Genomic DNA, 12629 nt, shown 5'->3' on the forward strand with positions numbered 1-12629 from the left:
CACAAAAGCTCAACATCTGCATTCGAGAGATGTTAGAAGACCCTTATGCTGGGTGGACTGGGCTATGTGCATGCTAATATGCGTCAAAACTAAAATACTGTAATGTATTTGTTAAAATTGTTGTAAAATATCCCTCGAGTTTTATAAATAATATGTTTTAACTTTATAGGCCTATGGGCCAACTTTATGGGAACGTCATAAACAGCTAAAAATGCAATAGAAACATTACTTTAGAATAAAGTAGAAACATTATACAGGCCTAGATTTCAAAGGTGTATTTATTTTATATACATGATAATTGTGTTGTTGCATGGATTAAGCTATACAAACAAAGGGGAAATCTGCAGTTGATACATCCATTTTTTGATTTAGAAATGAATGATATATGTAGACATATATAAATGCCTCATGAGTTTAGTTCAACTGTCATACACCATCAGAACCCAAAATATAAGCTTGTTTTACTCCAATAATTGTAAACAAACAAAATGTAAACAAACACTATATAGCCTTGAAACATGGTTAAAACTATCATGTTGATATCATTGATGGTCAGTCCTTGCATACATTGCTCTGTCTATGAATTTGAGAGTGGTTACATTTCTCCAGGCTTATATCCTTCAGGTTTTTACCAAAACGGGCCGGGGCCAAGCTTTGTTATTGTTTCAACTGCTGATTGCCCCTTTAAACCTACACCTATAAATGCAAGGACTGACATATAAGAGAGTGAGCATGGGAGGAGACAATTGTGGTGTCTTCACTTCACAGTGCCAGTTGCTGCTGTTCTTGGTTGATTGAATGTGATCCTCTTGAAAAGCATGTAACCATCCACACACCACAGGCCTGTTGCTATGAAACCCACTATCTGGATAGGGAAAATTATACAAGACTTAGTGTTAATATCAGATATAGTCTACAAGATAGAATTGTAGCTGACATTTCTGTAATAGTTCATTCATTAGTTGTACTGGGTGCCAAATGTGGGATTACAGTATAGATGAATGTTAGTGGAAATGTTCACAAGGATTGTAATGCCTTTGGGCAGTTCATTATTGACAGGAGGGTGTGTAAGATGAGGCTTCACCCAGAAACACAGCTCTATAAGGCCCCCAATTAGAAGGTCAACAAGGAATACATTTGTTTTTATCTCACCCCTCCACCCAGGGTCCCTGTCACTGTGTAAGTGGACACTGCTATCAGACTCAGGATAAGTATGAAGACTGCTGCAAACAGTGAGTTGAACAAATCCTGAAGAAGAAAAGACAATGGAAGTTACTCAGAAAGCTTGACTGCCTGACATTTTCACAACAGTTAATCAATGTAAAAAAAACTACTGTAGACAATGTACTGTAATTAAATAGGTTCCTTACAACGAGAGGCCAAAAGAACAGAGTCAGCTTCTTGTTCAACTTCAGTGTGTACAGCAGAAGCAGGGAGAATGTGATCACAAACTCCATGCATGTAGCTGCAATGTATTTGGGCCTGGATGCTACCTCAAAACACACACATGCTACAAACATAGTCCCCTGAAACAGAGAGCATTGGCATTTAGGAAATGATAGGAAATGCTATTTGATTGTTTCCATCCAAAAGTATTTAAGAAAAGTCTAATCCTACAAATTGAAATGGTTGTTTCACACCAAAAGCTGTGAAAATGCCGGTAGTTTTCATTTATTCAAATGTAATGTCTACTAGAGGGCATGCAGTATCGTGTTTAACATCATCATCAACTACTGGGTTTAACGTTTGTACAGTTCACAGGAACTGTAGCTCTGATATTCACTTCCACTTCAGCTTTCTCATAGACAACATATTTAGGAAATAATGTATGTCAATATAATCTCTCTGTAAGTGTAAGCAAATGTAATATCCTATAATAATACTGTGCAATACATTCTTGCTGTTTTTATCAAGTTTACACCAGATATATGGCTTTATCTGCGGTGATAAGTCTTTCCAAAATCCCAGTGGTTTATCAAAGTATGAAAAATGCATATGAAAAATGTCTCACCATCTCTACTAATTTAAGGACACCCCTCAAGGATCGGAGAAAAGCAGTATCAAACTCCATGGTTAACGAAGGGATGTTACTGGTTGTTTTGGAACAGTCGTCTGTCATGTTGTTAAATTTCAAAGAACCAGCAAAGAGTTTGTGCTTCCTGAAAAAGCAATTTCCTTTCAGTTGCAGGAAATTACAGTCCGTTGCTCAGAATGTGTGCAGTGTTTTCACACCCATCAATCACTGTTAAACACACTAGGCCTTTTCATACTGCTTGCATGCCACTAAACAAATCAAATCATATTGTTCACATACACATGGTTAGCAGATGTTAATGCGAGTCTAGCGAAATGCTTGTGCTTCTAGTTTCCGACTATGCAGTAAAATCTAACAAGTAATCTAGCAAATTCACAACAACTACCTTATACACACAAATGTAAAGGGATGAATGTGTACATATAAATATATGGATGAGCTATGGCGTGCGGCATAGGCTAGATGGTGTATAATACAGTATATACATATGAGATGAGTAATGTAGGATATGTAAACATTATTAAAGTCGCGCTATTTAAAGTGACTAGTGATACCTCTATGTGAACATTATTAAAGCGGCGTTATTTAAAGTGACAAGTGATACCTTTATTAAGTCCGTTTATTTAAGTGGCCAGAGATTTGAGTCTGTATGTTAGCAGCAGCCTCTCTATGTTAGTGATGGCTGTTTAACAGTCTGATGGCCTTGAGATATACGCTGTTTTTCAGCCTCTCGGTCCCAGCTTTGATGCACCTGTACTGACCTCGCCCTCTGGATGATAGCGGGGTGAACAGGCAGTGGCTCGGGTGGTTGCTGCATGGCCACGCAGTTATGGGTGAACAGGGAGTACAGGAAAGGGCTGAGAACGCACCGTTGCGGGGCCCCAGTGATGAGGATCAGCGGGGTGGAGATGTTGTTTTCCACCTTCACCACCTGGGGGCGGCCCGTCAGAAAGTCCAGGACCCAGTTCCACAGGGCGCGGTCGAGACCCAAGATCTCGAGTTTAATGACGAGGGTTCTATGGTGTTAAATGCTGAGCTATAGCTGTAGTCAATGAACAGCATTCTTACATAGGTATTCCTCTTGTCCAAATGAATCATGCTCTGAAAATGTCAATCAATCTGCATAGAATATTACAATCAGAAAATATTTGATTGACTTTCTCATATAGGCCTATGCATTTTAATGATCCTCATCATTACTGTACTGATAATCTAGCATAAAAAACGATAACAGTAGTTATCTATACATGAGTCTCTCACTGAACGAGGATCAGTTTCTATCTTTTTTTGCCCTCAATGGTGATGGTGGTTGGTGGAGGGAACGCAGGTCTCAGAACAAATAAAGCGCTTCAACCAATAGAAAAATCTCCATATCATGAACCAGGAAGAGGTTATTTGATACACGGAACTGGAATGTCACGTGACAGTCGAGCCCTGTGCGTTTCAGATAATTATGCGAGATGTCGTTTAACTGTCTTTGTATTAACAATTTGTGGAGATCTGCTATACGACTATCTTCTAACGCCGCTGTCACGTCAACGCGATTAGTGGCTATTCGCTGCAAAATATTTGGTGATACGCGCGGTGAGCTCTGCCAGACGAGAGCCCATAGTAACAATACACAGCACGTCTCAAGTAGGTGCCCATTCATAAGATATATTTATTCGCTGGTCTGAAACATTGTTTCAATACAGAGCGGTACAATGATACAGGTTGTAGACTAATGTTACAATGTCATGTTACAAATGATGTGTTACAATGTTGCATCAGAACAACAGAATATAGTAACAACATAGGCCTACTCATACTTTTACCATAGGCCTACTCATACTTTTACAACTTGAATAGCCTAGTTTACAATATAATGTGACAAATGTTGTTTAGAAACAATACACTTATTCTGAGCTCACTTTAGCTACTACCAGTACATGCTGCAACATTTCTAAAATGCAGATTAGACATAGAACACATGCAACCGCAGTGAAACAGTAGGATACCAGTGCAACGTGTTCTGTGCAATGTTTTAGAGTACCTACCATTGTTGAGAGGTGTCGTCCAGCATGGTTAGCTGAACATAGGTCTGTAGAGTGATGCCCCATCGAGTAGGGTCCTGGTACAATTCCTGTCGAACCATCCATGAGCAGTGCTATTATCTACCACTACTGTCAGTGAGGCTACATGCTCATCAATTTGTTCAAACCAAACCTGGGAAGCAAGCTATCACCGATGCTTGCATCACCTATATTAACATCCTTATTAGTTTTGCTTTACCATAGCTACTGACTGAAGCTGAAACCAAGAAGTCAGGTTATCTCACAATGTCCTCTTACTTCTCCCAAGGAAAGCTGGTGCGGAATGAGAAGGAGAAGAAGTTAGTGGTATGTACTGATACGTTGTCATTTTGAATCCATGAAAATCTTTGAAATTGATACTAAGACATTTGCTGCCTATATACTTGAGGGAGAAGTCAACACATGTATCTTGTTCTTTTTCTTTAGATCTTTATAGAGGGGAATATTGCTAGTGGGAAGACAACATGCCTAGAGTATTTCAGCAAAACCAGTAACATTGAGGTAAAAAAACAATGCAACACGCTTGTTCAACATTTAGCAATCCTTCATTTTCCTTTTATCCTTATGCTGCACTGTGTGTAAAACAAAAGGTCAAATGAAATCACAATTTTACTTTTGATTTCTCAGGTGCTGACTGAGCCAGTTTCCAAATGGAGGAATGTTCGAGGGCACAACCCCCTGGTACATGACCATTATAAAGAAGATGGTTCATTTTGATAAATGACATATTGTATGCTGATGTTAGATCTCCTCCCCTCCTGCAGGGGTTGATGTACCAGGACCCTACTCGATGGGGCATCACTCTACAGACCTATGTTCAGCTAACCATGCTGGACCGACACCTCTCAACAATGGTAGGTACTCTAAAACATTGCACAGAACACGTTGCACCGGTATCCTACTGTTTCACTACTGTTGCATGTGTTCTATCAATAGTACAGATTTCTCTTTCACCAAGTACAAAGACTTGTATTTTACATTGCATAATTAACATGGTCTGTTTTGTGTTTGTTGATTCCAGTCAGCCCCAGTGAGAATGATGGAAAGGTCCATCTACAGTGCCAAGTACATCTTTGTGGAAAATCTTTTCAGAAGGTAATGCACATGGTATATTTCACACCACTTTATAGCTGGTTTTCATTTGTGTCCAATCTAGTTCATTTTTTGCACTATTTTGCTCTCTGCAGTGGGAAGATGCCCGAGGTGGACTTTGCTGTTCTTAGTGAGTGGTTTGAGTGGATCACACAGAACATTGCCATTCCTGTCGATCTTATCGGTAAGCTGTGTAGAAACACAAGCTTTCTACTTTATTCTGACGATGTTGAGTCATTGGTAGAACCTTGTTCACTTAGTTCCTCCTCTGTTTCAGTTTACCTCCAGTCGTCTCCACAGACCTGCCATGAGAGGCTGAAAGAGCGATGCAGGGAGGAGGAGAAGATCATTCCTTTGGTGAGGGTAGAAGAATGACAAACTCTCAATGCTGTTCTTGGTCTCACTTCAGAGGAGTTGTAAGAATCTCTCATCCTACTATCTTTCTCGCTTTTTTTTTTTTAAAGGAATATTTAGAGGCAATCCATCAGCTGTATGAAGACTGGCTGATAAAGAAGACGTCCTTCAATGTTCCTGCTCCAGTCCTTGTGAGTGATCAATCATTTTCAGACGTGCGTTTGGGTGACAATGGTCAATTAATGAGGAACATTGTTTATACGTCCTAGTGTCTCCTGTGATGAGCACCAGAGTATTGGTCATCGGTGTCAAGGAATCCTTGTTTTTCATTGTTGGGAAATAGTCAGTTGTTGATTAGCAAGGCAGGTAAATGATTGTTAAACAGCTCTGTTTTTGTTCACATTACTATAATCTGTAAAGGCAGTTTCACAACATTTAATGAGTATATACACTGAGTATACAAAACACCTGACGTGAGTCAGTAACGTGTACGCTGGGAGTCGGGAAGCAAGTTCAGGGAGTGACTTTTAATAATAAATAACACAAGGAACAAAACAAGAAACACGAGTAGCGTACAGACATGAAACAACAACGCCTAGGGAAAGAACCAAAGGGAGTGACATATATATATGGAAGGTAATCAGGCAGGTGATTGAGTCTGATGAGGCGCGTAACGATGGTGACAAGTGTGCTTAATAATGAGCAGCCTGACGACCTTGAGCGCCGGAGAAGGAGTATACGTGACACAGACTGACCAGGTGAAAGTTATGATCTCTTATTGATGTAACTTGTTAAATCCACTTCAGTGTATCTGAAGGAGAGGAAGGATTTTTAAGCCTTGAGATTTGAGACATGGATTGTGTATGTGTGTCATTCAGAGGGTGAATGGGCAAGACAAAACATTGAAGTGCCTTTGAACAGGGTATGGTAGTAGGTGCCAGGTACACCGGTTTGTCAAGAACTGCAATGCTGCTGCGTTTTTCACACTCAACAGTTTCCCGTGTGTATCAAGAATGGCTCACCACCCAAAGAACATCCAGCCAACGTGACACAATTGTGGGAAAGCATTGGAGTCAACATGGGCCGGCATCCCTGCTTTCAACACCTTGAAGAGTCCATGTGCCGAAAAATTGAGGCTGTTCTGAGGGCAAAGGGGAGGGGTGCAACTCAATATTAGGAAGGTGTTCATAATGTTTGGAATACTAAGTGTATTTATATATTTTCAGGTAATTCCAGCGGACGATGACTTGCAGAAGATGCTCCACCGGTATGAGGAGAACAGAGAGAAGATTTTAGCAGGGAGCAATGTGTGACTGCTAAAGCACAATACCCCATAATTGCAAAGCAAAAACAGCTTTTTAAAAATGTTTTCAAATTTATAAAAAATAAAACTGAAATATCACATTTTACGTAAGTATTCAGAACCTTCACTCAGTACTTTGTTGAAGCACCTTAGGCAGCGATTACAGCCTTAAGTCTTCTTGGGTATGACGCTACAAGCTTTGCACACCTGTATTTGGAGAGTTCATCCCATTCTTCTCTGCAGATCCTCTCAAGCTCTGTTAGGTTGGATGGGGAGCGTTGCTGCACAGCTATTTTCAGGTCTCCAGAGATGTTGGATCAGGTTAAAGTCTGGGCTCTGGCTGGGCCACTCAAGGACATTCAAAGACTTGTCCCAAAGCCACTCCTGCGTTGTCTTGGCTGTGTGCTTAGGGTCGTTGTCTTGTTGGAAGGAGAACCTTCGACCCAGTCTGAGGTCCTGAGTGCTCTGGAGCAGGTTTTCATCAAGGATCTCTCTGTACTTTGCTTTGTTCATTTTCCCCTCAAACCTGACTAGTCTCCCTGTTCGTGCCGCTAAAAAACATCCCATAGCATAATGCTGCCACCACCGTGCTTCACCGTAGGGATAGTGTCAGGTTTCTTCCAGAAGTGACGCTTTGTATTCATGCCAAAGAGTTCAATCTTGGTTTCATCAGACCAGAGAATCTTGTTTCTCATGGTCTGAGTCTTTAATTGCCTTTTGGCAAACTCCAGGCGGGCTGTCATGTGCCTTTTACTGATGAGTGGCTTCCGTCTGGCCACTCTACCATAAAGGCCTGATTGGTGGAGTGCTACAGAGATGTCTGTCCTTCTGGAAAGTTCTCCCATCTCCACAGAAGAACTCTAGAGCTCTGTCAGAGTGAGGATTGGATTCTTGGTCACCTCCCTGACCAAGACCCTTCTCCCCCGATTGCTCAGTTTGGCTGGGCGGCCAGCTGTAGGAAGAGTCTTGGTGGTTCCAAACTTCTTCCATTTACGAATGCTCTGGATAAGAGCGTCTGCTAAATGACTTAAATGTAAATGTAAATGAATGATGGAGGCCACTGTGTTCTTGGGGACCTTTCAATGCTGCATAAATGTTTTGGTACCCCTCCCCAGATCTGTGCCTTGACACAATCCTGTCTCGGAGCTCTACGGACAATTCCTTCGTCCTCATGCCTTGGTTTTTGCTCTGACATGCACTGTCAACTGTGGGACCTTATATAGGCAGGAGTGTGCCTTTCCAAATCTTGTCCAATCAATTGAATTTACAACAGGTGGACTCCAATCAAGTTGTAGAAACATCTCAAGTATGATCAATGGAAACAGGAGGCACCTGAGCTCAATTTCGAGTTTCATAGTAAAGGGTCTGAATACTTATGTAAATAAGGTATTTGTTATTTTGTATAAATTTGCAAACATTTCTTAACCTGTTTTTATTTCGCTTTGTCATTATGGGGCATTGTGTGTAGGTTGCTGAGGATTTTGTATTTATTTAATCCATTTTAGAATAAGGCTGTAACGTAACAAAATGTGGAAATGTCAAGGGGTATGAATACTTTCCGAAGGCAATGTATATATGCTGCACCAACAATGGCAGTAGATATGTTTCTTGTCTGTAAGCAGGTTATTATAGTCCAAGAGAGAACACCAGAATCAGCTAGTGGAGTTTCTTGTCCACTGTTACACACTGTCTTAGAACAACTCTCTGACCGGTACATTTTTAGACATTTTCAGTTTTTGTTTGTTTCACTGACCATGATGGATTCTCTCTATACGGGAACATGATGCATTGTTGGTTTCGTAATGTTGATCACGTGGTGACAGCCCTAAAATAATACCTACATTTTACAACTGCTGGGACATAGCGGTACCACCTCTGTAATACAAAGCATATATTTTAGGTTGCTGCTGACTAACATAGCTATGTGTTTTGTTATTTTATTTACTGCTAATATATAGAGGAACATGTTGTCAGGCTGGAATTGCACTTAGTTGTAAACAGTTATCGGGTTTAAATATTGTACTCTTTCGCTGAGTTAGTTTTAATAAATGCCTAAAAGTGATTTTTGTACAATAACATGTTAATTTATGCTATATTGCTGAATAAAGTTAGTGTAACTGTCTTTTGTATGATCCACTTGAACTTCTGAAGACCATGAAAGTTTTTCACATTTTTATGAGTTAAAGGTCATAACATTCTGAATAGAATTGGACTAACATTTTCATAAACATTACAAAGCATTCAGTAGTCTCAATGACATTGAGCAAGGAAAGTAAGTGCAGGATTGGCATAGAATACATTTCAGTAAGGCACTGTCACTGTAAGAGGACACAGTGGAAACATTACCTCCACCTCATAAATTAGGTCAAGCATAATTAACATTGTATTAAAAGTCGATCACCTGAGAAACAGTACAAAGCAAATGCCAGAAAATACAGAAGACGCATTAAATTCAATGAGGTCATTCTTGTCACCTTCATACATTGAATCCACAGGAGGTTGGTTGCACCTTAATTGGGGAGGACGGGCTTGTGGTAATGGCTGGAGCAGAAAGAGTGGAATGGTATCAAATACATCAAACATGGTTTGATGCCATTCCATTTACTCAATTCCAGACATTTATGAGCCATTTCACCTCAGCAGCCTCCACTGATTGAATCGCCCCAGACCAAAACAACTTAGTGGCAAGTGATGTTTCAGACCTGTCAATCAATTTCCCTCTGTGTGTTCTGATGGTCCAGGAGCACCAACATTCAATCATGACCTTACTTCCTCTAAGGCTCGTCCACCATGACATAGGTCTGAAGCAGCTCGTCCTCTGTGGGCTGAGGGATGGGGCCCTCCATGTCCTGGTGCTGAGGGCCTGTGGAGGGCTGGTGGTCCGCAGCAGTAGGGTCCAACACTGAGGGGTCCAGGTGGCTGGTTGGGACATAGATGGAGTGAGGTGGCTCTTTGATGGTGTCCCTACTAAGAATGTGTTTGTGGGGACCGTCTGCTACTTCACAGGTGCTACAGCCTGGGATGTTACAAACCGGCACCAGAGAGGGATGGCACATTAGGGGCTGGCTCTGGTCCCCTGCAGAATCCTGGTGAGGGGACCCATCATGGTCATTGCAACAGGCATGTGGTGGTGCTGTCTCTTCTACAGGGTATTTCAGGTTCTCCTCCATCTTGTGCTCATGGACATGCAGTTGGCCAATCCTCTCAGCCAGCTTGGTCAGCTCATCTGCATCATCGGCCTCCTGACCCTCTTTGGTCACTTCTACCTGTGGAGGAGTTGGTCCGTGGAGCATGGCAGTAGTCTTGTAGGCCTTATCTTCTGGAGGCTGGAGTTTTGGGACTGCTTCTGTGAGATGGGGTTTTGGTGCTGCTGTGGTGTGAATGGAGATGGACTGGGGACCACTTACATCACTGCCAGCTAAATTGGCTGCACTGCTACCTTCCTCGGGTGTGTTCTCTTTGATAAGTCGCCTTCGCGATACAGGAGGTCCACCCAGTGGCTTACTGAATATTGGCTTCTGCCTTATGGCAAGGTCTGGGTAATTCTGCTGAATCTCCAGGATAGACCTGTCATCGTTCAAGAATGCCCTGGGTGGTCTGATTCCTGGAGAGTGTGTCGTCTCAATGGACTGAACCTCCAGGTTGAGGGGTATCTGTCCATCATCCTGTTGCCTGCCTGGTGTGCTAGAGGTGACAGGGTTCTCCTCGGTTAAGTCTCCCTCATCTGTCTCCACTGGTCCTGGGTCTACCAGGGAACAACCATTTGATAGACCCTTATCCTCATTCTCCTCTTCTTTCTGCATTTGTAAGGGCTCTGTTTCAGACTCCTTTGCTGTCTCCTCAGCAGCCCTCTGGGTGTGAGGTAGTCGTGCAGCTCTCCTCTGTAGAATCTCCAGACACTCAGGCTGTGACCGCTGACCCATGAGCTCCAACAGGTACTCACACTCTGTTCGCGCCAGGAAAAGCTCAAAACCCATTTTCATGGCTGTTTCAGGGTCTGCATTGTTTGTGAGTCGGTACTCTGTGTCAGTTTCCAGATGATATCCTATTGTTTCAAGGATACTTTTCGTGGCACTCTTTGTCAGGACCGGCTGGATGCAGTAGACAAAGGGGCCAGTGAAAGTCTGAGTGGGAGATAAGTGTTAATTATCACATCATTTCACAAGCCTGGCAAATAATATAGCCTCATACAGTTTACTTTCACTTCCTGATATGTGACAGCTGCACCTTTGAATATGTTGCTTGTGATTAGAGATGGCATTTCAATGTAAAATCATAGTCATATATTATCCCTCTAATTACTTCTTACTCTGATAATAATAATTTGTACATGTGCATTAGGCTAGCCTAGCCTAAATCTAGACATCTCCCCTGCACCCCATTTTCTTGGGTGCATTGCGCAAGACAAAATAAGCCTAATTGTCGAAATATGAACACCATACTATTTATATTTTTACCTTGACAATCTTGATTTCCTTCTTCCACGGGTAAAGAAACAGATTTACACAGAACATCTCCAACACCTCTGTGGCTTTAATGAGCGCACTGAAGAATGTTCGACAATCTTTAAAGCCTTGTTTAACGCATTCGGATGCAGTAAGGTAGAAGTCAAAATTAGAAAATCTTTCTCCGGGGTCTGTTTCTAACAGCAAAAATCGTCTAGCTTCCCCGGTAACCTGTTTCTCTTGGCATAGTTTCAGGTTACCCTTCTTCCAAATCTGATCATAGTAATTTAGGTAATCGTCGAAAGCCTCTTTACGTGCTATATATTGGTCACCGTCACCACCCTGCATGTTTTTGTTGTTGTTGAAAAAGACTGTTTAGACGCTTCTTATCGGATTTAGAAATAACATAGGAACAAGGAAGTATGACAAGAGTGAAAGAGGCAGCACACTTTTGATCTGAAACGCTAGTCAAATAGGTAAAAAAATGGACAAAATGCGGAAGCATGACTGTTTCGCTACAGTTACGGTGACATTAGATTTGCCCATGTATCAATTAAGTTTCTTCTTCAGTATCGGCTTTGTGTTGCATAGTACGACTGACATCTAGAGGATAACATATAACATATCCGTTCTAGACTGAAGGCATGAGTCTTCCAACAGATGGTGCTACAGGAAAGAAAAATATATAATATTCTAGTCATGCCACAAACCTGAGATGATGCTGAAAAGTCTGTATCAGTTCTTCTCTGTAATGTTAATGAATCAACTTCCAGTTTATCTCTCTCCATCGGGTTGTTTTTCTGTGCTTCTACAGGTGATAGATGTTACATGTCCTACCAAAAACAATGAGATAAAGAATGATGATAAACCCTTGAATTATGAATGCATAGCGGCATCTCCTCCCTACCTTGGAACAGCCTGTTTTAGAGAATATTTCCGTTGAATAGTGATAATGTTAAAACTATTTTGCAATGGCACGGCGATTGTTCAGGCATTTAGATGATTGGATACCTTGGAAGCATCACTGTAAAACACATCAATGAGGTTCTATAACAGATTATGTCCGCCTGACCAATGGTAACCTCTCTGACCTCTAACTCGCTACAGAGACCAGAGCTGCTCCAGAGAGCTCTCTTCTGCTTTGTCAGTCTCACCAGGAAGGAAAACACAGTTTAAATGATTCCCCTCCTAAGTCAATAAGATCTGGGTGAGGGCAGTATTCACAAAGCCTCATAATGGACGCTGTGGACTTATTATCTCGAGTGCAGTGGCACTAGATGAAATTAGCTTTCTGCTGGCACGCCCTAATAGGTGCCTTGCACTGGGCA

At 41.7% G+C, this 12629-nt stretch overlaps 3 protein-coding genes across 4 annotated transcripts; 1 reads left to right on the top strand and 2 right to left on the bottom strand.

Annotated features, from left to right (window-relative positions):
* Nucleotides 1-260: 260 nt before the first annotated feature.
* LOC139576190 (chemokine-like factor) lies at nt 261-4112 on the bottom strand. Of its 2 annotated transcripts, none has more exons than XM_071401945.1 (5): nt 4072-4112; nt 2012-2159; nt 1371-1526; nt 1153-1248; nt 261-865 (listed from the first exon to the last, which is right to left on the bottom strand). In XM_071401945.1, exons 1-5 carry the CDS (start codon nt 4095-4097, stop codon nt 758-760), a joined length of 534 nt encoding a protein of 177 aa, XP_071258046.1. In that variant the 5' UTR covers nt 4098-4112; the 3' UTR covers nt 261-757. The 2 variants fall into 2 exon arrangements, with proteins under 2 accessions (XP_071258046.1, XP_071258047.1); XM_071401946.1 differs by lacking the exon at nt 4072-4112 and adding an exon at nt 2797-3046.
* Nucleotides 3404-8978, top strand: LOC139576186 (thymidine kinase 2, mitochondrial-like). Its single transcript, XM_071401943.1, has 10 exons — nt 3404-3670; nt 4376-4413; nt 4534-4608; nt 4735-4788; nt 4872-4961; nt 5129-5202; nt 5295-5383; nt 5477-5556; nt 5664-5744; nt 6780-8978. The coding sequence occupies exons 1-10, from the start codon at nt 3496-3498 to the stop codon at nt 6864-6866; spliced, it is 843 nt and encodes a 280-aa protein (XP_071258044.1). The 5' UTR covers nt 3404-3495; the 3' UTR covers nt 6867-8978.
* Nucleotides 8979-9013: 35 nt separating this feature from the next.
* LOC139576184 (uncharacterized) lies at nt 9014-11899 on the bottom strand. The gene is made up of 2 exons (XM_071401940.1): nt 11314-11899; nt 9014-10980 (listed from the first exon to the last, which is right to left on the bottom strand). Exons 1-2 carry the CDS (start codon nt 11647-11649, stop codon nt 9631-9633), a joined length of 1686 nt encoding a protein of 561 aa, XP_071258041.1. The 5' UTR covers nt 11650-11899; the 3' UTR covers nt 9014-9630.
* Nucleotides 11900-12629: the final 730 nt, after the last annotated feature.

Source organism: Salvelinus alpinus, chromosome 5 (genome assembly GCF_045679555.1).
Source record: "Salvelinus alpinus chromosome 5, SLU_Salpinus.1, whole genome shotgun sequence".
In the NCBI taxonomy this organism is placed as follows: Eukaryota; Metazoa; Chordata; class Actinopteri; order Salmoniformes; family Salmonidae; genus Salvelinus; species Salvelinus alpinus.